We start from the raw sequence: 24,579 nt of genomic DNA, 5'->3' as shown, positions 1-24,579 counted from the left end.
TGCGTGGGCTCGGGTTCCGGCGGGAGCCCCCGGGCGGTGCGCGCTGCCGGCTCCCTCCGCCTCCGGCCGCGCACGCGCGGGCCCCTCCCCCCGCCGGCCGCGCACGTTGGGTGGGGTGGGAGCCCGGGGGGGCGGGGCTCGCTGGGACAGAGGTCGGGGGTCACGACGGGTCAGCAGGTGGGAGGGGTTAGAGACCAACGAAACCAGGGGTCAAGAGTTCAGGCCGCGGGAATTCTGCCTAGCCCGCGGGTCCTGCGTGGCTGTAGAGGAGGGCGTGATTCAAAGGCAGCTCCGTGGTTCAGGGATTTCCTTCAAGTCTGGGAAACACTTCCGGGCCTTGTGTGCGTTCCCCCTGCCGGTTTCCGGGGCATGGTTGGCGCCGGGCCTTCCTCCCATCCGACGGCTCCTCTGATGTGGCCGGTGCTAGTGTTTGGGGCAGTGTCTCCGGGCACAGGTATAGGTGTCGCAGGGCTCTTCCCGGAGGAAGGGTGGATTCTGTGACCATGATCAGCTTTTACCAGAAAAGCCAGCAAGCAGCCTGTGAGGACAGCAGCACCGTTTTGAGTTTCTGAATGTCACAGCTCTTTTTGTCCCTCCCCCTCTTTTTTTTTTTTTTTGGTTGTTTGTGTTTTCTGTTCCTTGGTCGGAGCCTTTTCAACTTCAGCATTTACTGTTTTTCTTCTCTTCCCGACTCCTCCCTCCAGCCAGAGTCTGATGCCTGTAGGGAATTCTGTTTTCACAAAACATGGTTTGCTTTCATTTTTCTAAAATGTGAGCGTTTCACACAGCTGCAACCCTTCAACTTTCAAAAGCATTTGGGTATATTTGAAAACTCTCAAAAGCTGGTGTAAAGAAGGCATTGGTGAATGTAGACTGCTTCCTCACTGCTGTTTCTCTTCTCTTTCAGGTGTGATTCTCATTACGGCGGCACCGTGGAAGTACAGACTTTCACAGGAGTTGTGGTCTCAGCTCACACAGGTGAGACTTCAAATACCGTCGTGTGAACTGGTGCTAATGGAAGACATGTTTGAGAAAATGAGAAAAATTATTGGTCAGTGTTGGCATTAAGGATTGAGAAAGATCTGATCACCTTGGATCTTCTAAGGAGAGTCACATGTTTTTTGTGGATTTGGCATTAGACTACCTAGCTTTAAGTCCTTATCACTTCCTGTGTGATCTCCTGTAAGGCATGTGGTCTTTGTCCTGGTTTCCTAACATAAAATGAGATTAGTAAAATGTTAGGTCACTAATCTTGCCTGCATGATTCTGTTTTCAGTAAATGGAACGAAGACATTTTGTGGAGTAAAAAACTTGGTTAATAAGATTAATGTGAAGACTATCGGACACATCTAGCAAGAACATGTAAAGCAGATGTGTATTTTGCGTGGGGGAGGGGGGCTGTCACACCTGGCTGTGCTCAGGGCTTGCTTTTGGCTCAGTACTCCAGGGTCACTTCCTGGTGCTCAGGGGATTGTATATGGTGCTGCTGATCAAACTGGGCTGGAATATGCCAGGCAAGTGATAATTCCCATATTATCACTTCAGATCCCATAGTAATGTGTGTGATACACATAGAAGTTTAAGAAATGTTGATTCAAGCCTGGAGGGAGCTCTGCTCATCATCTGAGCATATGCTGAGTAAGGAGGCAGACCTGGTTTGATCATTGGCTCCACATGGTCCCCTAGCACCACTGAGTGATTCCTGAGCATAGAAAGGATAGTTCTCAAGCACTGCTTGGTGTGATCAAAAACCTAAAGGTAGAGTACAGTGACTGCAATAATCTTTTTAAATGTTTCTCTCGTATTGTGTTTTTAAAAGATTATTAAACATTCCCCTCCTCCCCCCCTTTTATTTTTCACTCTATTCCACCATATTTTAGGTGCTTCAGAGACCCGTGGACCTGAGCGGAGGCTGGGACGCCCTAGTGGGCCCCGGGCCCTGGAAGGCGGGTCCCGGTGGCCGGTGGCCCAGAATGAGGCCAGCTCCCAGCATGCCCTGCAGCCGGACACCGCCAGCCCCTCTGCCAGTAGCAGTGGTGACAACGACCCAGTCATTCTTCAGGCATCCAAAGAGGAGCCTGGGAGTGGGACCATGCAGAGCAGTCCCTCCCCTGCTCACCCTCAGCTCCCAATCCTACAGACACAGGTTTGAAAGCAGAGAGGTTCCCGTTCTGTGAACTGTTGGTTCTGAGACAAAATAAACATAGGTTTTAGCTACATTTCTTTGATTATTATTACCTGTATAGCAGAGTTTGGAGAGTTTTTGGTGTTTAAATGTATGGTCAAGCTTATTGGGCATTCTTTTTGTTGTTGTTGGGTATTGGTATACTCGATCATAGTATTATATCTCAAGGTTTTTAAACTCCTTGTTAGGATACTTTGGAAATAGAGTTTTGGACCAGGTGTTTTAAGAATAGCTCAAGGTTGTTGTGTGTGGATTTTTTTTTTTTCCTGGATGGATATGAAATAAGCTCTGTGGTGGGTGTGGTATTATTCTTTTCTCATATCAAGGAAATTCAGGGAGTGAAAGAAATTGTTTTTGGGCCATACCGGGTGGCACTCAGGGTATATGCCTGACTCTGCACTCAGAGAGTTCGGGGGGCCATATGGAGTGCCGGGGATAGAACCTGGGTTGACCCCATACAAGGCAAGTGTCATACTGTTCTATCCCTCCAGCCTAGAAAAGTTTTGAAACTAAACAGATGTAGGTTTACTTAGGTAGGCATTTGATAGGTATTGATTTGGTATTTGTAGTTTTTCTAAGTAGGTGGGAGAATTTGTGATGTTCTCTGCTGTGAGGCATACTATGTGACATTACTGTGTTTATTTATTATCAGCATTCAAGTAGAACTTTGTTCTCCACTTAATGGATTGTGTAGTTAGTATCTTGTAAAGTGGTGAGTGAGTGTTTAAAGACAATGTTTGCCCTACTTTCCCATTGAATAAAACTACCTAGACTGGTCATGAATGTAGAGAAATTTAAGTTATTTTGAGATTTATGTGTTTGTGTGATGAATTGGGTAGTAATGGAGATTTATTTATAGCAATTAATTTCCCATGCTTTGAAAAAGAGGGAAAGGTAAGAATTTATGTGAATGAAATCTTTGTGATTTTGAAAGGGTCATTGAAATTTGGGCTTGTGTTTTAAATGTTAGGCTGAGTCCTGAGTCCTGTTGAATGCAAGCTTGGTTCTGTGATCTTGAACACCTTACTAAGACTTGATTATAAATGCTGTGTGCATTAAAACTAGGTTGATGCCTTATTACAGAGATTTTATTGGGAAAGAACCAATGTATTTAAGATTATTGGTGCAGGGGCTGGAGTGATAACATAGCAAGTAGGGCGTTTGCCTTGCACGCGGCCGACCTGGGTTTGATTCCCAGCATCCCATATGGTCCCCTGAGCACCATCAGGGGTAATTCCTGAGTGCAGAGCCAGGAGTGACCCCTGAGCATCGCTGGGTGTGACCCAAAAAGAAAAAAAAAAGATTGTTGGTGCAGTGCTAAGCATTTATATTACATATCTTCCATTTTCTAGATGGTGTCGGACGGCATGACAGGCAGCAATCCAGTGTCCCCTGCCTCATCTAGTTCTCCAGCCTCTAGTGGGGCAGGTGGCATTTCCCCCCAGCATATAGCTCAAGATTCCTCTCTGGATGGACCTCCAGGCCCCCCCGATGGTGCCACCGTGCCCTTGGAGGGGCTCAGTCTACCCCAAGCTGCTGACTTGGCCAACAGAGGTCCCAAATGGGAGAAGAGCCATGCTGAGATTGCAGAGCAGGCCAAACATGTATGTATTGGGATGGCCTGTGAAGATATTTTCTTCCTTAAACTTCTGTGTTCCGTGGTGATATTTTCTTTCCTTGGCACAAGTTTAGTTTTTAAATTAAAGACATTGATTTGGGGCCCACCTAACAGTGCTCAGGACTACTCCTGGTGCTGTTCTTGTGCTCGGGCACCATATGTGGAGCTAGGGATCAAACTTGGATAGGCTGCATGCTAGGCAAGTAAATTACTCCCTGTACCCTATGCCCAACCCAAGTAGGCAGATGTGACTTATTTATTTTATTTCTGGGTCATATCCACAATGCTTAGTACAGTACTCCTGAGTCTGTATTTGAGGATTGCCAGCGTGGTGATGGTTTACTTATCAATAGGTTTATAGAGTTTCCCAACTTAGCTTAAAGTCCCCTTTTTGGGAAAAGATTTACTTAGCATACTCCATAGCGTATTTGATATGCCAAAACAGTAACAAGTCTCACAATGGAGACGTTACTGGTGCCTGCTTGAGCAAATCGATGAACAACGGGATGACAGTGCTACAGTGCTACTCCTTCCTCATACCACTAGAAATCTGCCTGCTTGTTTGCTTTCTTTTCCTTTTCAAAGAAAGTTTTTATTGAATGAAACTTGCTTAGGAAAATGTGAGAGGGGCTGGAGAGATAATATGGCAGATACGGTTCTTGTTTGCATGCGAACAACAGGGGTTTGATCCCCAGCATCCCCTGTGGTCTCCTGAGCACCACCAGGAATGATTCCTTAGTCAGGAGTAACCCCCTAGGCATTGTTGGGCGTGACCTCAAAACCAAAGAGGAAAAAAGATATGAGAGAAAAGAGGGGATATATGTCTTTAAGAGAGAGCATTCTCCAAGAAGCAAAGAGACATGCAAGGTAACATGTTCCAGGGAGAACAGGGGCTTGAAGAGCAAGCCTTCTTTATTACTTATTATTTTTATTCTTGGGTCACACCCAGCGATACCCGGGGGTCTCGTGCAAGGCAAACGCCTAACCTGCTGTGCTATCACTCCAGCCCCAGCAAGCCTTCTTGAAATGAACAAAGTAGCCCTCACTTGCATCTGAGGCTGCTACCGCTCCCAGCTCCCCGACTCTACCAGCACTGGCTGGGGGGAGCCAGCTTCTCCCACTTTGGGAAACTGATTTAGTCCCTTAATCTTTTGGTTGCTCGTGTAACTGGGTGTCACCAAAAAGAAAAATTATTTTGTGGGGAGGTAAGGGATTGGGTTTTGGATTTGGGTCCATATTCGGCGGTGCTCTTACTCCTGACTCAGCACTCAGGGATTACTCTTGGTGGGTTTGGGGAATCAAATGGGGTACTAGGGATCAAGCCCAGGTTGGCCATGCTGTACCAGCTCTCTGACCCCACAAAAATATTTATTTGTATTATACCTGGTGTTGCTTGGAGGATCATGTATTACCTGACGTCAAACATGGGCTTTCAGTAATGCAAAGTGTGTGCTCTAGCCTATTGAGTTCTCTCTCTGACCCTACAAAAAAGCTTAAAATTATTTTTTAGGGGTCAGAGAGAAAGTATACGAGGTAAGGCCCTTGCTTTTCATGCAGCCAACACTGGTTTGGTCCCCAGCACCTGCTATGGTTCCAGGGCTCACTTCTGAGCAGAGATTAGAATAGCCTCTAGGTACTACTAGGCATGACCCAACTCGCCCCACTTGTCCAAATTAGTCTTAGGGGCCAGGGAGATAGTATAGGGATAAGGCAAGGCATTTGTGTTCACTCAGTTCTTCTTTGATCCCTGGAATCATCAGGGTTCACTTCTGAGTACAGAACCAGGAGTAGCCTCTGAGTGCCACTGGGTGTGGCCCAGACTCCTCTCCCCAAACTAGTTTTAAAGATCAGTTTTCTTCATGATTCATTGTCAGCAAATGTTTGATTTGTATGCTTTTATGTTGGTGTTTGGGAGGGGCTCTGCTGGTGATTTTTGGCCAGTTGGGCTAGCATTTTAATACAAGGGCCCCCTAGCATGTATGATCTTGAATAAGTCACTTGAATTTCAAAACTCGGATCCTAAGAATGGGTATAATATTGTAAGATTTAAATTTTAGGAGGAAATATGTGTTTTAAGTAATATGTGTAAAGATTAAGACTCATTTACTGGTTTCTATCCCAGAGCCTGTAAAAGTTCTTGAACCATGAGCATCACATTAAAAATACAAATACTGGGCCAGAGAGATAATACAGTGGGTAAGGCGCCTGCCTTGCATATGGTGGACCCAGGTTTAATCCCTGGCATCCCGTATGGTCCATCAAGTACTGCCAGGAGTGATCCTGAGTACAGAGCCAGGAGTAACCAGGTGTGACCTGAGTATAGCCAGGTGTGACCCAAAAAGGTCCTACCATCCCCTGCCCCCAGTGCTTAGGATATTCAAGATTGAGTTCAGTTGTCGTGTCCCCCCACACACACACACATTCCAACACAGACACATTGTCAGATGACTCCCAGCTCTGCTGGACAGAACTTCATTACCAGGCCAAGCACCAAACAGCAGCTTGCGCAGGTTGAGGACCAATGGAATTGGCCTCAGGACCCAAGCTCCACTGGGTGTGGCCCAAAACAAAATAGAAACTGTCTTCCCACTTGCAAAATACATATCCTATATTTCAGTGCTATCTCCTTGACCCTGTCATGAGTTTTTTATTTCTTTTGAGGGGGCCCACATCTGACTGTGCTTAGGTCAGGGCTTACTCCTGGCTTTGCACTCAGGAATCACACCTGGTGGGTTGGGAAGACCACATGGGGTGCCAGAGATCTAACCTTCATTAGATGCATGCAAGGCAAGGCAAGCCCTTTCCCCTCTGTCCTATCTCTCTCTGGTTTTGGTTGGCCCACCCCCCAACCCCCCCACCCCCAGTTTTTATGCCACATACGGCAGTGCTCAGGGTTTACTCCTGGTTCTGCATTCCGGGATCCCTCCTGGAGTGCTTGGGTGACCGTGGGATTTCAGGGATCAAACCTGGAGTTTTGAATTCATCGGCAAGCAAGGCAAGCACTCTACTTGTTGTATTTTTGCTCCAGCCTTGTGAATATGCTCTTTGAATAATGAAGGATGAAGGTCCTCTGTAAGTAGAGTATATAAGGAAGCATGTGCTCCTTGCTTCTCTAAGAAGCACTTCTTTGGAAATGTTTTCCTAAGTCTTTTTTATGTACTTCACGTGGAGATTGTGGGAAATAATAAAAAGTGTTGACTGTTATTTGGAGTCATTAGATCTATTTATAATTCCTACCTCTTATCATTTCCATACTGACATACCTGGCTTTGGTGCTTGCACATTTAGTTGTGCTCGTATTGGGGGCAGGGAGAGATTATTGCACATAAGACAGTGGTGCTTGCATATTTGACTGGTTACATTGCTTGCTTATTTTTAATTTGTTAATTTATTGTTTTTGAACTACACCCTGTGTGTCATTCCTGGTAGTTTTGGGGGGGACCAAGCAATGCCGGGGATTGAACCCAGGCATCTCACATGAAAGTATAAACTTAGACCTTTTGAGTTCAGTACCAAAGAATTAACAAATATACATGAGGACTTTCCTTATTTATTTACATTTTAGTGTCAGGTCAAATAAGAGCCTCAAACGTGGTAGAAAGGGTCTATCTTTGAGCTATATGCCCAGCCCTGGGTCATTTTTTTAAATTCACTTTGTAATACTTAGAGTATCAGGATGTGGACATAAAACTAGTTTAGTGGGGCTGGAGAGATAGCACAGCGGGTAGGGCGTTTGCCTTGCATGCAGCCGACCCGGGTTCAAATCCCAGCATCCCATATGGTCCCCTGAGCATGGCCAGGGGTAATTCCTGAGTGCAGAGCCAGGAGTAACCCCTGTGCATCGCCAGGTGTGACCCAAAAAGCAAAAAAAAAAAAAAAGAAAAGAAAACTAGTTTAGTTAGTATCAATATATAGTCAGTCAATGCTTATAAATTCATCCTGGCCTGGTAGAGTAATTTGATTTACTTCACTTTCTTTCGTTAGGAGGCTGAAATTGAGACTCGAATTGCTGAACTACGGAAGGAGGGTTTCTGGTCGCTGAAGAGGCTGCCTAAAGTGCCAGAGCCTCCCCGCCCCAAGGGCCACTGGGACTATCTGTGTGAGGAGATGCAGTGGCTCTCTGCTGACTTTGCACAGGAGCGCCGTTGGAAACGGGGTGTGGCCCGTAAGGTAAGCAAGCCCTTCACTTTCCTTAAGCCTACCTTCTGTTTTTCGGTTTGCTTTTCCCCTTTATGGATGGTTGGTTACAAAGTACAAGGTTGCTGTAGTACTGGCTGTAGTCTCGAGAGGCAAGCTCTGGCTTCCTACGTTTCTTGACCGTGATTATTTTCTTTGCTTTGGGCTTAGGGAAGTCACAGGGTTCTGACCTTGTGTTTTCGTGCTGGTTGCTCATTTCTGCAGGTGGTGCGCATGGTGATTCGACACCATGAGGAGCAACGACAGAAAGAAGAACGGGCTCGGAGGGAGGAGCAGGCCAAGTTGCGTCGAATCGCTTCCACCATGGCTAAAGATGTTAGGCAGTTCTGGAGCAATGTGGAGAAGGTAGGAAGCAGGGACTGGAAGTGGAGATACTTAGGATTTGGTTGGCAAATAGTATGATAAAATGAATGATTAAAACTTATATGTGTAGGAGTGAATGTCGTAGCTTTAACAATTCTATTATTTAACAGCTTTAATTTTTATTATGAGTTAGGCCTTTGAAGCACTATTATGAAGAAGAAAGGAATACAGTGGAAAACAAATACAGTGGACACTGCCTTTGGGAATTGTGTATTAGACTACTTGACACCTGCCTGACCCCACAGTCTTCTGTCTCTTTTTCCTTAGTTGTTTTTGGTTTTGGGCCACACCTGGAGGTGCTCAAGGTTTGTTCTTGGCTCTACATTTAGGGATACTCCTGGTGGTACCCTTTGTGGTACTGGGGATCAAATGTGGGTCAGTTGTGTGGAAGGAAAATGTCCCTCTTGCTGTTCCACTTCTCCAGCCCCTGTTACACTTTTTCTAAAACTTATCTAAGCTATTTACTTGTTTAAATGTTACCAGATTTTCTTTTAACTTAAAATTGTTTCTCAAACTTCTGTCTATATTTTCTTCTTTTTATTTTTCTGCCTATATTTTATCTCCTACCAGTTTGTCCTTCTCTTTTCCACTTTGGATATTTTATCTTTAGTACATGTATTGCTATTTACCATATGTACATACTGTACATACTTTTCCTGATCTAGAAATGCTATTCTTATTTCCACATAAAGAACACGTACTTATTCTTTAAATTAAGACAGATTCAGAGGGTGCAGAGATCACTCAGTGGATTAGAGCATATAATTTGCATGCAAAAGCCAGGTTTGATTCCTTCTAGTGCTGCCAGACGTAGTTCAAAATCAGAAAAACAACCCTCCACCCTGCATTAAAAAAGATTCAGATTCAAGTGTATTTCTTATGTACTCATTTCCCTCTACTGGAAGCTCACTTACTTGTTCTCTCACATGTATTCCCTTTTGAATTATGTCAGAAGAACCTTTAATTATATCCAGTTCTTTATCCAGAAAGGCCAGCTTAGGGCCTTCCTCCTCTAAATGAGAGGCAAATAAGTACATGAATAAACACTATTTTGGTTTCTTGCTTGTGGCAGGTGGTGCAATTTAAGCAACAGTCTCGGCTTGAAGAAAAGCGCAAAAAAGCTCTGGATCTGCATCTAGACTTCATTGTGGGGCAAACTGAGAAGTACTCAGACCTTCTATCTCAGAGCCTCAACCAGCCTCTAGCCTCCAGCAAAGCTGGGTCTTCTCCTTGCCTTGGCTCTTCCTCAGCTGCCTCTAGTCCTCCGCCCCCTGTTTCCCGACTGGATGATGAAGGTGTGTGTCCTCTTTGGCTCTGTTACTCTTCCTCGTGTACCCTTTCCAGAGCTGAAAACCCACCCTGTGGCTTGCAGGGCCCCGTGGACTTTGTGACCTTGTTCTCCTGCTATAGATGGGGACTTCCAGCCCCAGGAGGAGGAGGAAGAGGATGATGAGGAGACGATTGAGGTTGAAGAACAACAGGAAGGCAATGATGCAGAGACCCAGAGGCGTGAGATTGAGCTACTTCGACATGAGGGAGAACTGCCATTGGAGGAGCTACTCCGTTCCCTCCCCCCACAGCTTCTAGGAGGGCCTTCCAGTCCCTCAAGGACCCCGTCATCTCATGATAGTGATACTCGAGATGGGCCTGAAGAAACTGAAGAAGATTCCTCTCAGGTGTTGAAGGTATGGGCAGAAAGGTGTGGAGGGAAGGCTCAGAATAGGAGCAGAGAGGAGAGGTTTAAGGACTGAATTGTGGTCTTTAGTGTTGGAGGTAATAATTTGGGGATGGAATCGCAAGAATCAGGGTTTGGGGAAAATTGTAGGCGGAGATGGCAGTTTCTCATACAACAGTGGATGAACATACAGAACTCTTGAAAAATCTCTATTTGACGTTGAAAAATTATTCTGGGACTGGAGAGACACTATAGTGGGTAAGGTGCTTGCCTTGCAAGCAAACACCCAACCTGGGTTCGATCCCTGGGGTATCCTTTGAGCACCATCAGAAATGAACACAGACAGGAAGTCTGAGCCCAGCTGTGTGTCTGCCAAAAGACAGGAAGGGAAAAGAAAAAATTACTTTGGTGTTGACTGCTCTGTGAATGATGGTAATAATCTTTTAGGAGTAGTTTTGGAGGTTTGTGGCTAAGATGGTAAGTTAACTTGAAAGTTTCTTCGGCATCCAGTTCGTCTGTTCTCCACATGGTGGTGGTGGAATTTTGCGGGGGGGAAAGGAAGGGTGTCGTGCTCTGTGTTAAGCAGCACAGGTTCTCTCCGAGGTAGGCTAGGATTTGATAGTGCTAAGAGAAAAACCCTTGATTGAAACCTTGCCCTGGGATTGTGCTGTGCAGCTGTCACTCAGTGGGAGAGAGAGATTGTTCTTTGCTGTCTTACTCAGCAGCATGCTTTTCTTGTGCTGTTGAAACCTTAGGCCCTTTCCGTTCTTATACTTTGTCATACAGGTTAAAAAAACCCCGTCTGTCACCCAGTGCAATAAGCGGCCTTGGCAACCAGATGAAGATGACGAAGAATTTACCGCCAATGAGGATGAAGGTCAGGCCTATTCTCTTGATCCTGTTGCCCTGTAGCCCTTGAGTTATCTAAATACTCTTCCTTTTGCTCAGTCTTGTTCCTCTGTCTCTGTTGATTGTCTTCATTCTTTTTGCTAGCGGAGGATGAAGAAGATACGATAGCAGCTGAAGAGCAATTGGAAGGGGATGTTGATCATGCCATGGAGCTGAGCGAGTTGGCTCGAGAAGGTGACATTTACTAGATACTTTACTGAGCACATCTGTTAGGTATTTTTTTTTTCTATGTAGAATGCCAGGGATAAAACGATGAATAAGGTAATAAGGTATTGGGGTTGGGGGGGGAGAATTGAGGGAGAATTGCCAATTTTTGGTTGTTGACTCAGTGCATGGACCTGAAGATGCTGCTTAGGCCCTGCAATGCTGGGATACCTGGGAAACTGGTGGTGCTGGAGTCCTCTAGGGTAGCACCCAGCAGTGCTTTGGGGCATCCTGTGCTGGGATTGAACCCAGGTCAGGCACACGTAAGCCCTGTTCCCTAACTGCTATGTTAGAATAGGATACTTTTATCACTCCTGAAAGAACTCTAGGTATAATGATAAATGGATTAATTATAAATAGAGTGTGTGGGGCTGGAGTGATAGCACAGCGGGTAGGGCGTTTGCCTTGCACGCGGCCGACCCGGGTTCGATTCCCAGCATCCCATATGGTCCCCTGAGCACCGCCAGGGGTAATTCCTGAGTGCAGAGCCAGGAGTGACCCTTGTGCATCGCCAGGTGTGACCCAAAAAGCAAAAAAAAAAAAAAAAATAGAATGTGTGTGATGTGGTGTGAGACTTCAGTGGAGAAGTTGGTTTGTCAGTTTGGTCATGTCCTTTCTAGCAGAATGCAGTCCACTTATAGTTAGAGCACACTTAACTTAGGGGACTTGACTTTATTGACTGGTACTGAGAGTAAACTGTAGGCCTACCTTCAGACCATGACCTGGTAGTGTCTGGAGGGAAGCAAAGTCAAATGAACTGGCATGATTCGGGCCTCCTCTTCTGAACAACCAAAAAGCATGTCCATTATTTCTGCTCCAGGTGAACTGTCTATGGAGGAGCTGCTGCAGCAGTATGCCGGAGCTTACGCTTCTGATGCCTCTGTCCCAGATTCTGGGAGTAGTGACGATGATGATGAGGAGGAGGAGGAGGAGGAAGAGGAGGAGGAGGTTGAGGCTAACAGCTTTGACTGTGATCCAGAAGGGACTATAGAAGCTGAAGAAGCTCCTCAAGAGGATAGTAGCAGTCAGTCAGGTGACTAAGTAGCTGGGAAGGTGATGGGGGGCTGGGAGGGGCAGCCACTGGACCAAGTATGGTGAGCATCCAACTTTCGGTTGTTTCGTTTCAGATTCTGGTGAGGAACCAAGTGAGGATGAAGAAGATGAGCATTCAGAGGATGATGAAACAAGTAGTTCACCATCAGAGGAGTCTGAGTCTGATGAATCTGAGGAGTCGCAGTCACAGAGCTCAGCAGATGAAGAAGAAGAAGAAGATGATGATGATGATGATGATGACGACTGTGGGGTTGAGTACTTGCTTGCCCGTGATGAAGAGCAGAGTGAAGCAGATGGGGGCAGTGGTCCTCCTACCCCAGGACCCCCCAGTTCTCTAGGCCCTAAGAAAGAAATTACTGACATCGCTGCTGCAGCTGAAAGTCTTCAGCCTAAGGGTTACACTTTGGCAACTACCCAGGTATTTCTGTGTCCCAAATTCTAGTTTCTCATATCTTTCTTGTTTCTCAGTGACACATTTCAGTTCCATCATAATACCTCTCCTTCTGCCAGGTAAAGACGCCTATTCCTCTCCTCTTGCGAGGCCAGCTTCGGGAGTACCAACACATTGGGTTGGATTGGCTGGTTACCATGTATGAGAAGAAGCTTAATGGCATTCTTGCTGATGAAATGGGGTTAGGCAAGACGATTCAGACCATCTCCCTGCTTGCCCACTTGGCCTGTGAGAAAGGTAACTAGACCAAACACTTACTTTTGGGCTTTCTTGGCTACGCCTTGGGAAAGTGTTTTTAAATTTTGAGCAACATTGGGGCTGGAGTGATAGCACAGCGGGGAGGGTGTTTGCCTAGCACGCGGCCGACCCGGGTTCGATTCCCAGCATCCCATATGGTCCCCTGAGCACCGCCAGGGATAATTCCTGAGTGCAGAGCCAGGAGTGACCCCTGTGCATTGCCAGGTCTGACCTAAAAAGCAAAAAAAAAAAAAAAAAAAAATTGAGCAACATCCAGTGATACTTTGGGGACCACTGGTTGGTTCTGGGGGAACATACGCTACTGGGGGCGAAATTCAGAATTTCCACCTGCAAAGCCACATGTAATCTACCCTTTGAGCTATCTTCTTGGGCCCTGGGTAGCTGTTTAATGGTAACTTAATGTGGTGAAACACTTAAGTGGTAACTGCAATGTGGCAAAACACTTTCTTTGCTGTCTCAGTAGCTTTGTTGATATAGGACCTGTATAGAGACAGTATAGGATTTGAAGACAAACCATTAAGACACAGTGGTCAGAGTTACTTCTGAGCCTCCATAACCCCAAATTTTATGTTTCCTTTTCATTTTCTTGCTGAACAGGTAACTGGGGTCCTCATTTGATCATTGTCCCCACCAGTGTGATGTTGAACTGGGAGATGGAGCTGAAACGTTGGTGTCCCAGCTTTAAAATCCTCACTTACTATGGAGCTCAGAAGGAGAGGAAACTCAAGCGGCAGGTTTGCTCCTCCAAGTGATTACATCTCAAGCCCCTCTTTTAAAAATGTCCTTTCTGGGTTGGAGCAATAGTACAGCAGGTAGGCCCTTGCCTTGCAGTGGCCGACCTGTGTTCTATCCTCAGCATCCCATCTGGTCCCCTGTGCACTGCCAGGAGTAATTCCTGAGCACAGCCAGATGTGGCCCAGAATTTAAAAAAGAAAAGTCCTTTCAATTAACTTCCTGTTGGCTTCATTCTGCTCTTGTGAATTTTTTTTTCCCTTTCAACCTGCTGCTTGTGTCTTGAGGACTTTTGCACATCTCTCCTTGGCCCTGCCTTTCTTTTCATTTCTGCTATTTTCTCTTGATACTCAGGGCTGGACCAAGCCCAATGCCTTCCATGTGTGTATCACATCTTACAAGTTGGTGCTGCAGGACCACCAGGCCTTTCGTCGAAAGAACTGGCGCTATCTTATTCTGGATGAGGCTCAAAACATTAAGAATTTCAAGTCACAACGCTGGCAATCACTGCTCAACTTCAACAGGTAAAGACGGAGATGTGGATTATGGAAGATGATGGAAGAATCAACTTGATTTGGAGGGTGGGTTCCTAGAAAGGTTGGGGACTTACATTGACCATCTTTCCTAATTTCCTCCACTTACAGCCAGAGGCGCCTGCTCCTAACAGGAACTCCGTTGCAGAACAGCCTCATGGAGCTGTGGTCCCTGATGCATTTTTTGATGCCCCATGTCTTCCAGTCTCATCGCGAGTTCAAAGAATGGTTCTCTAACCCCCTAACTGGCATGATTGAAGGCAGCCAAGAGTATAATGAAGGTTTAGTCAAACGCCTCCACAAGGTAGGGCTTATATCAGTTTTTCAAGGCAGTTTGGATTGGAGGAAGTAAAAGGGGCTATACCCAAAAATCCTAGGGAAAGGAAACTCCATGATAGGTTGAATGTGCTGAGTTGTAAGGCTGTTGTATTATAATACCCAGCCTGTTGCCAAATCGATGCATCTTAGTCATCATTTTACATGTTCTCTGAATAGATGAACGCTATTTTTTGTTGTTGTTGTTTGTTTCCCAGCCATACCTGGCAGTGCTTGGGGTTTAATCCAGGATTCCTGTTTCAGAGATCACTCCTGTTGGGGCTCAGGGGACCATATGGGGTGCTGGGGATTGAACCAGGTCACATGGAAAGCAAGTGTCCTGCCCACTGGCTCCTACTTCCTTATTATATTTTTCTAATGTGGAGTGTTTTATGAATTTGTGGTCCATGTACAGTAGCTGTGCTACTCTTTGCTTTTAGTTTTAGTATATAGGTGCTACCCTAGAATGATTATTCTCTACTTTGATTTCTCTTTACCTGTGGCATCTTGTTTTTTGATCCTTTTGTTTAGCTTTTATTTATATTCCCTCATCCCCAAAAGTAATATCCTGCATTCTGATCTTTATTTTTTAAAAAGGTATTTAATTTATTTCGGTTTATGGGGCCATATTTAAGGGTTCTCAGGACTTTGTCTTGGCACTGAGCTTAGGGATCACTTCTGACAGGGCTCAGGGAACCGTATGAGGTACACGGGATTAAATCCAGTTGGCCTTGTACAAGGCAAGCACCTTTACCTGCTGTACTATCACTCTCACTCCTATTGTTTTTGTGTATGTGTGTATTGGGGCCACATCCAGCAGTGCTCAAGGGTCACTCATGGCTCTACATTCAAGAATTTCTCCAGGTGGTATTTGGGGAACTATATCAGATGCCAGGGATGGAATCCGGGTTGACCATATGCAAGGCAAGCGCTCTACCTGATGCACTATTCCTCTGGCCTTTTGGCCCCTATTTTTTATTTTTCAATTTCTAAATAATTGTACATCACTACCCAGCAGTGCTTGGGAGTGATTCCTGGTGGTGGTGCTTGGATCGAACCCAGGCCTCTTGCTTGCAAAACATATACTCCAGCTCTGGACCTGATTTATACCTTTTTTTGTCACTCGATTTATGTATTTTAGGCTTACATAGCTCAGAACCTTAAGATGTTGATTCCTGTCCATGTCTCTCCCACCCCCCCTATCAAACCCAGGGCCTCACATATGCAAAGTGCCCTACCACTGAGTTATCCCTGGCCCTGTGGTGATTTTTATAATGTAGTCAAATATTGTGAATAAACAGTCTTTGAGTTTTCTTTTTGTAGTTGTTTCTGGGTCATACCTGACAGTGCTTTGGTGAGGCGGCTACTTTTGGTGGTGCTTGGGCAACCTTGCTGTACTGGGAATTAAAGCTTGGGCTTGAACTCCAGGACTTGCGCCAGCCCTTTGAGCCAATTTCTTCAACCCTTACATATATTTTAAATCTCTTGGTTGGATTTTTTTGTTTGTTTTGTTTTGGAGACACATTTGCCAGTGCTCAAGGGCTACTCTAGGCTTGGTGCTTGGGACTCCCAACAATGTGTCCTGGCCATGTGTGTCATGAAGTGCTGATGATTAAACTGGATTTCTGCATGGAAAGCATACACTCTGATTGACCTATATATCTATCTATAGTCTTATTTGATATATATATATGTGTATGTGTGTATATGTACACATATGTATATAGCATTATCTCAGATTTCTTCTTTTTTTTATTTAATAGTTTTTTATTTTCATTATTGAAGTTGTCTTGAATTGTGAACACTGAAAGCAATTTTCCCCCCTGTAATGTATTCCATGGAGTGGGCTGGAGAGATAGTACAATGACTAAGATACTTGCCTTGCAAACAACTGACCCTATCTCAGAGATTTCTTAAACTTTTCCACTTGCTTGTTTGTGGCTTGTGTTTGCCTGAGAAGTCCAACATAGGAGAGTCCTATCCCCTCTATTGTTTCTTTGGCTTCTTTTTTCTTCATTTTATCTCCCATCTTTCATTATTTTCTTGTCAGCTTGCTAACTTCAGATTTTACCTTCTGAGGTCTCAGATTAGCCTTTTACTTTTTGTGGTGCTGTTATTGCAGTGGTTTTTGTTTTCAGTTTCTATTGATTTTATGTTAGTAATCTCATGTTCAGGTCTTTCTCCAGGCTCTGAACTCAGGGGTCACTCCTGGTGGTCCTCTGGGAACCATATTGGGGTGCCAGGGATCGAACTTGGGTTGTCTGCATGCAAGTCAAGCACTCCACTCACTATGCTAATATTCTGGTCCCAATCTTAGTAAACTTGAAGCTTGAAATGTGGTTCAAGTTATCTCTTCTGCATAGTTGCTCTGACTTCAGTGCTTCATCACTTCCTCTGGTATCATCCTTTTGTCTTTGGTCTTCAGAAGACAGTAAATGCCTTGAAAAGGATGGCTTATATCTTACTAATCTTTGTGTGATTAGTTCCTGAGGTGCTACATGGCTCCATAAGTAGTGACTAAATGGGCTAAACCAGTGCTTAGTTCACCTTGGGACTAAGGCCCAATCTAAGGGTCTAATGTATAGCGTTTGTGTTAGATCTACCCCATTCCCCACTGTCAGCCTCCTGCTTATTTACTTTTAGGTTTTGCGGCCTTTTTTGCTCCGGAGAGTTAAGGTGGATGTTGAGAAACAGATGCCTAAAAAGTATGAACATGTTATACGCTGTCGCCTCTCCAAGCGCCAACGCTGTCTTTATGATGACTTCATGGCACAGACCACGTAAGGAAGGACTGAGGGTGGGTTGGCCCTGGGGCACTCAAGATGGGAGTACAAGTCTGGTTACCCCATTTATTTTTCCTTTCTCCCAGAACAAAGGAGACGCTAGCCACTGGCCATTTCATGAGTGTCATCAACATTTTGATGCAGCTCCGAAAAGTCTGCAATCATCCAAACTTGTTTGACCCTCGACCTGTTACTTCCCCTTTCATCACCCCAGGCATCTGCTTTAGCACCGCCTCTCTGGTGCTAAGGGCCACGGATGTCCACCCGCTTCAGGTAAGTGAGTCACCTGCAAGGTTATTGGCGTAAGTCTAATCCTCTGTCTCCTTTAGACTAGGGTCTTTCCTTTTGCATTCTCATTTGTCTTACTTCTTTTTTACTTTTTTTTTTTTTTTTGCTTTTTTGGGTCACACCTGGTGATGCACAGGGGTTACTCCTGGCTCTGCACTCAGGAATCACCCCTGGCCGTGCTCAGAGGACCATATGGGGTGCTGGGATTTGAACCCGGGTCGGCCGCGTGCAAGGCAAACACCCTACCCGCTGTGCTATCTCTCCAGCCCCAACATTCTCATTTGTCTTTATAACAGCACTATCCTTACTTTGTGGATATCTAGCCAAGTTAATTATTATTCGCTGATCCTGAGTTTGCATACCCTTAAACATAAAGTTTATAAGACCTTCTATAGTATGTGAGAATTAATTAATTTTGGAAATGCCTGGCATGTTAAAAATACTTGAGAGCTGAAAAGATAGTTCAGTGGGCTGTGCAAAGCATGTGGCTGAAGGCCTGGGTTCAATTCCTGGTACCTCATGGTTTCCTTATTACCACCAGGAGTGTCCCCACTGCAGTAGCTTAGAACAGCCCTCTGAGTATTGCCTGGTGTGACTCAAAAACCAAAAAAAAAAAAAAAAAAAACCAAACAAAAAAACTATTATTATGTTTTTCATATTCCCAGGTTTTGGTCCCAAATTACTGTTTTTATTATAGCAAATACCCATAACAAATGTTTTATGTATAAACATATATGTATTTATTATGATGAGTATCTATAACAAATGTTGTATGTATATATAGCTATATATATAAGGGTACAGGGCCCACATCTGGTGGTGCTCAGGGCTTATTCTTGGCATTGTACTCGGGGATCTCTCCTGGAGGTGCTTAGGGGACCACGTGGGATGCCAAGGAATCAAACCTAGGGCGGCCACAGTGAGCTCCCTACCTGCTGTACTCTCTCTAACCCATTCAGGACTTTTTTTATATTAACAGACTCAAACTCCATAACCATTCACTGTATCACTGTCATCCCGTTGCTCATCGATTTGCTCGAGTGGGCATCAGTAATATCTCCATTGTGAGACTTGTTGTTACTGTTCTTGGCGTATCGAATACACCACGGGTAGCTTGCCGGGCTCTGCTGTGCGGGTGAGATACTCTAGGTAGCTTGCCGGGCTCTCTGAGAGGGGCAGAGGAATTGAATTTCGGTTGGTTGCGTGCAAGGCAAACACCCTACCTGCTGTGCTATCACTGCAGCCCCCATAACCATTAACTCCTAACTATTGGGAAGTAGAGATTGTACAGTGGGTAGGATGCTTGTTTTGTACATGGCCAACTGGGTTTGATCCCCAAGACTTAGGCACCAGTAGGATTGATCTTGGAACACAGAGCCCTGAGCACCAACTGGTATGGCCCCAAAACAAATATAAAAAATTACTAACTCTCCATTCTCATTCCCAGCCCTTGATGGCCACTATACTTACTACTTTTTTCTCTTTATATTTACAAGGCAGAATTTTTCTCTCAAATCTATATTCAGGGCCAGGGAGGTAACATTGTGGATAGGATGCTTGCCTCACATGCGGCAGACTGCGGTTCGTTGTAGACTCTGGTTCACTTCCTGGCATCCTTTTATGGTCCTCTGAGCACCACCAGGAATGCTTCCTGAGTGCAGAGCCAGTATTAACCCTTGAGCATTGTTGGGTGTAACCCAAAATAACCAGGTAGTACTCTACTCAGTTTAACGTCTTTAAGATTCATCCATGTTAAGAATTTTTTTACTGGGGCTGGAGCGATAGCACAGCGGATAGGGCGTTTGCCTTGCATGCGGCCAACCCGGGTTCGAATCCCAGCATCCCACATGGTCCCCTGAGCACCGCCAGGGGTAATTCCTGAGTGCATGAGCCAGGAATGACCCCTCTGCATTGCCAGGTGTGACCCAAAAAGCAAAAAAAAAAAAAAGAATTTTCTTACTATATCTCAATGATAGTCATTTATACTATAACTTATGTACATTACAAATGTATGGTTGACTCACTTATACATGGATGTTTTTCAGCGGGTTCTGTATGGTGGGTTCACTCATGAATATATATAGAACCCACAGATATGAAGGACAGACCTAAAGATACTTGAGCATTTGAATTTTCTCAGGGATGGGGATCCTGAAGCCAGTTCCCCAAGATATCGGGGGTGACTAGTTTTGTTTTTATTTTGGTCTGAATTATTAACTGGCTCAGTGCTTAGAGGACCATGAGGTGTTGAGGATCGAATTTGGGATTCCTGCTTGAAAAACATGGTGAGATAGCTCTTTGAGTTGTCTTTTCAGACCCTGTTATTAGGTTTGGAGGGAGTTAAATGTTATTAAAGTTACTCGTGTGGGGGTGGGAGGGTGCTATACCTTGTGGTGCTCAATATAGCACCTGGCTTCTTCCTAGCTCTGCGTTCAGGGATCACTCCTGGTAGGGACCATGTGGCACACTTGGGATTGAACCTTGGGTCACTTGGGTCACCTGCACACTAGGCAAATGCCTTATCTGCCATACTTATACTCTGGCCTCCTTGAGGTACTTTGTAAGCTGGTTTTTTTTTTTTTTTTTTTTTTTTTTGAGACAGAATGACCACTTCAGGTTGTACCTTGCCAACTGGATCATGCAGTTCTTTTTTTTTTTTTTTTCCTTTTTGGGTCACACCCAGCGATGCACAGGGGTTACTCCTGATTGTACACTCAGGATTTATTCCTGGCAATGCTCAGGGGAGCATACAGGATGCTGGGAATCGAACCCAGGTTGGCCACGTGCAAGGCAAATGCCCTACCCGCTGTGCTATTGCTCCAGCCCTATGAGTCATGCAGTTCTTGCTAAGACCTGTGGAGCCTGAGGATGTGAAGTTATCTGTGCCTAGTGGTGCTCTCAGGTTCTCCTAGCAGTGCTCTGGGGTCATGCGGTACTGGCATTTGAACTCAGGTCCTTGCTGATAAAGACCATACACCCCTCTCCCTGACCCCCACACTATGTATTTGAACCACACCCAGTGGTTCTTGATTACTCACAGTTCAGTATTTTTTCCCTATTTGGGTCACACCCGGCAATGCACAGGGGTTACTCTTGGATCATGCACTCAGGAATTACTCCTGGCAGTGCTCGGGGGACCATCTGGAATGCTGGGAACACTGGTCGGCTGTGTGCAAGGCAAATGCCCTACCCTCTGTGCTGTCGCTCCAGCCCCACAGCTCAGTATTCTGGGCTCACTCCTGATGGTACTTAGTATTTTGTTTTGGACCATACCCAGCAGTACTAAGGGTTTACTTCTGACTGCTCTCAGGGATCACTTCTAGGGGGCTTAGGGGACCGTGTGGGGTGCTGATCCTGGGTTGTGTACAAGGCCATTGCTCAACCCACTATAATGTTGCTCTGGCCCCAACTCCCAGTGGTACTTCAAACTCAGGACAATTGCATGTAAAACTGTACTCCAACCCCTTGTACTGTTTCCCCAGCCCCTCACACTTTTCTTCCTGAATTGATAGTCCCAAGGGATTAAACCCAAGGTGTTGTGATGGGAGAGATGCTTTCTATTCACTGAACCACATCTCTCGCCCCTGTACTTTTTGAGGGATCCATATACTACAGTTCTTTGAGAACTTTATGGTATTGAGGATTAAACCTGGAGCTCTTGCATGCCAAACCTGCGCTCTGACCTGTAGAGCTATCTTTCTTGCCCCTTGCCTGCCTAAAGTTGGGTTATTTTGTTGTTGAGTTGGAGGAGTTATTTTTATGCTGGATGCTTAATACTATAGCATATACATACATCATTTGTAAATGCTGCCCTATCCTGTGGTTTACATATTTTATATGTAACAATTTTCTTTGGTATTTTACTGTTTTTTCTATCTACCCAAGAAGTAATCACATTGATACTTTTATTACTCACTGAACCATGTCTTAGCCCCTGTACTTACGGTGTATGTGTTTTCCTCTTGTTACAGCGAATAGACATGGGTCAGTTTGATCTTATTGGCCTAGAGGGTCGTGTCTCTAGGTATGAGGCAGACACATTTCTGCCCCGGCACCGCCTCTCCCGCCGGGTACTATTAGAAGTCGCTACTGCTCCTGACCCCCCACCCCGGCCCAAGCCAGTCAAGATGAAAGTCAACAGGTAACAAGGCTAAAAAATTAGGGGTGGGTTCCTAGATAATGAAGCTATAGTGTATTGATAGGACTTGGGGTGGAAAATAAAGAATTGAAATAAGGCTGATGTTTATATGAGTTAAATGTGTGGCACTGCGAAGGGATTGGGGGACAGAATACTCAGAAAATGGGGGGGTGGAGCAAGTAGACATTATTTCTCCTTTCTCTTTGGTGCTGTTGGTTACCAAATTTTTCCCCCTCTTTGGGTATTTCACTTTTCCCCCTTTGCTTTTATAATCTGTCTTCCTGCCTCATCTTCCCCATTCTTGATCTTTTTTCACTCCTACTCCCTATTTTTGCTGCCTCTCAAACCACCCCTCCTGCCTTGTTTTTTCCTCAAAGGATGCTGCAGCCAGTGCCCAAGCAAGAAGGCCGGACAGTAGTGGTGGTGAACAGCCCACGAACTGCTGTGGGCCCTGTACCAGTCCGACCTCCTCCAGGCCCTGAGCTCTCAGCCCAACCCACCCCTGGCCCAACTCCTCCAGTACTGCCAGCACCACTGATGGTGTCGGCTTCGCCTATTGGGCCCCCACTTATTCCGGCATCCCGGCCCCCTGGCCCAGTTCTATTACCCCCACTGCAGCCAAACAGTGGATCTTTACCCCAGGGTGAGTTGCAAGGGAGCTAAGATACTGAGGGTGGGGGGGGCACGAGGCATATTTTTTAGGTTGGGAATTAATAATTACTGAAATAGAAGTGTTGAAGGAACTGGAATGAAGATGAATGTGGTGTTGGAGTTGCTGGAAGGGAGGGTGGATGCTTTTGAGAACAGACTAAGGCTCTAGTTGGATGTTTGACAGGTGTTTGTTTTGTGTCCACAGTGTTGCCATCCCCTCTAGGGGTCTTGAGTGGGACCTCACGACCTCCCACACCAACCTTGTCCCTGAAACCCGCCCCACCCGCCCCTGTTCGTTTGAGCCCTGCCCCGCCCCCGGGCTCCTCTAGCCTATTGAAACCCCTGACAGTGCCACCAGGATACACCTTCCCAGCTGCCCCTGCCACTACCACATCTACCACCACAGTCACGGCACCCAGCACGGCAGTGCCAGCTCCAGGTCCTGCACCTCAGCGCCTCATCCTGTCTCCTGATATGCAAGCTCGCCTCCCCTGTGAGTCCCCGGGGGTCTGTGAGGGTTTGGGAATTGAAATTGAGAAATTTAAGCCGCAGAGCTGGAGAAAAAGTTGGAGAATGTGACTATATTAATACAAGCAACTCGCATCTATTAGCTATTTTATCATACATTGGTAGTTCATAATCAACTAATAGCTCTCATGAAGTTCAGTCTCGGGGAGGTAACAGATGAGTGGTAAGTCTGATGGTAGAAATTGGGGTGAAAGGATAGTCTAGAAGAGTTGGTGATTATGGTGCCAGACTCTTCTCAGGATGTAAAGGAGTTTGCCAAGTACACAGTGGATAGCATGCCAAAAGGTCAAGATTGAGTGTGTTTGGGCTGGAGCGATAGCACAGCGGGTAGGGCGTTTGCCTTGCATGCGGCCGACCTGGGTTCGATTCCCAGCATCCCATATGGTCCCCCAGCACTGCCAGGAGTAATTCCTGAGTGCAGAGCCAGGAGTAACCCCTGTGCGCTGCTGGGTGTGACCCAAAGAGGAAAAAAAAAAAAAAGATTGAGAGTGTTCACGCCAGGTAAACTGGGAGGAAGTTACGGAAGAAAAGAGATTTGTGGCATTTAGCAGAATGAATCATGAGTCCTTTTACATGAGTCCTTTCTTTGTAGCAGGTGAAGTGGTCAGCATCGGGCAGTTGGCCTCACTGGCACAACGTCCAGTGGCTAGTGCAGGGGGAAGCAAACCTCTCACCTTCCAAATCCAGGGCAACAAGCTGACTTTGACTGGTGCCCAGGTGCGCCAGCTTGCTGTGGGGCAACCCCGCCCGCTGCAAAGTAGGTAAAACCCACCCCCTGTCCTGCCTTTTTCCTCCTCTTCCTCAGTCCCTTGTTTTGTGGCTTTTTTCAGATGTCAGCTTTTATGTTTCTTTTCCTAGCTTTGGGTGGGTGGGGCCAAGGGGAAAAATTGGATGGGTTCTTTATAAAAATAGCATTTTAGGCATTTAGAGAAGTCATCCCCTCTGTTTCTTTACCTTTTCTCTTGCCTTTGCCTCTGTCCTCCTTCGGCTGATAGCTGCTTCTTTCTCTCTCTCTCTCTTTCCTTAACTCAGGGAATGTGGTGCACCTGGTGTCAGCAGGGGGGCAGCACCACCTCATCAGCCAGCCTGCCCATGTGGCCCTCATCCAGGCCGTGGCCCCGACCCCTGGCCCTACCCCTGTCTCTGTGCTGCCTTCTTCGACCCCCAGCACCACCCCTGCCCCTACTGGCCTCAACCTTCCGCTTGCTGCTAACCAGGGTGAGGCTCTTGGCCTTCCTACTTAGTCTTTGCTGGCCTTGGTCCTTCAGGCATGCTCTGGGCTGCTATCTGTCTAGCCTTCCCTCTGTTGTTTTCCCTTGCCAATTATCTCTAGTATTTGTCTGCTACCCTCTCCTGCCCCTGGACTTCTTCCATCCTTTGGGTCTCTTGTTTCTTTTCTACCTTTCCCTCAATGTAGCTTCCTCTTGCAGTGCCACCAACCATGGTGAATAATACAGGCGTGGTGAAGATTGTTGTGAGACAGGCCCCTCGGGACGGACTGACTCCTGTTCCTCCTTTGGCTCCAGCACCTCGGCCTTCAGGTTCTGGGCTTCCAGCTGTGTTGACTCCACGGCCCACGTTAACCCCTGGTCGGCTACCCACACCCACTGTGGGTGCTGCCCGGGCTTCCATACCCACGTCCACTCTGGTGAGGCCCCTTCTCAAGTTGGTTCACAGTCCTTCGCCTGAAGTCAGTGG

At 46.0% G+C, this 24,579-nt stretch overlaps 1 protein-coding gene across 4 annotated transcripts in view; it reads left to right on the top strand.

Moving 5' to 3' along the window:
- The window catches only part of SRCAP (Snf2 related CREBBP activator protein), a 44,742-nt gene that overhangs the window by 805 nt on the left and 19,358 nt on the right, over positions 1-24,579 (top strand). For 2 of the 4 annotated variants that reach the window (XM_004615882.2, XM_055137249.1), the window contains exons 2-24: positions 908-978; positions 1,881-2,146; positions 3,538-3,789; positions 7,788-7,973; positions 8,205-8,345; positions 9,436-9,658; positions 9,774-10,048; positions 10,825-10,915; positions 11,032-11,121; positions 11,972-12,184; positions 12,279-12,622; positions 12,715-12,892; positions 13,511-13,647; positions 14,000-14,169; positions 14,290-14,482; positions 17,137-17,273; positions 17,363-17,549; positions 21,536-21,705; positions 22,080-22,345; positions 22,559-22,846; positions 23,474-23,638; positions 23,914-24,099; positions 24,312-24,578. In XM_004615882.2, coding sequence (XP_004615939.2) covers positions 2,093-2,146; positions 3,538-3,789; positions 7,788-7,973; positions 8,205-8,345; positions 9,436-9,658; positions 9,774-10,048; positions 10,825-10,915; positions 11,032-11,121; positions 11,972-12,184; positions 12,279-12,622; positions 12,715-12,892; positions 13,511-13,647; positions 14,000-14,169; positions 14,290-14,482; positions 17,137-17,273; positions 17,363-17,549; positions 21,536-21,705; positions 22,080-22,345; positions 22,559-22,846; positions 23,474-23,638; positions 23,914-24,099; positions 24,312-24,578 — 4,213 coding nt within the window. In that variant the 5' untranslated portion in view covers positions 908-978; positions 1,881-2,092. The remainder of the gene's footprint in view (positions 1-907; positions 979-1,880; positions 2,147-3,537; positions 3,790-7,787; positions 7,974-8,204; positions 8,346-9,435; positions 9,659-9,773; positions 10,049-10,824; positions 10,916-11,031; positions 11,122-11,971; positions 12,185-12,278; positions 12,623-12,714; positions 12,893-13,510; positions 13,648-13,999; positions 14,170-14,289; positions 14,483-17,136; positions 17,274-17,362; positions 17,550-21,535; positions 21,706-22,079; positions 22,346-22,558; positions 22,847-23,473; positions 23,639-23,913; positions 24,100-24,311; position 24,579) is intronic. The other 2 variants (XM_055137250.1, XM_055137251.1) reach the window with 2 other exon arrangements.

This window comes from Sorex araneus, chromosome 4 (assembly GCF_027595985.1).
Source record: "Sorex araneus isolate mSorAra2 chromosome 4, mSorAra2.pri, whole genome shotgun sequence".
Classification (NCBI taxonomy): Eukaryota; Metazoa; Chordata; class Mammalia; order Eulipotyphla; family Soricidae; genus Sorex; species Sorex araneus.
The sequence above is the reverse complement of the archived record's forward strand: the minus strand, read 5'-3'. Positions and strand labels throughout refer to the sequence as shown.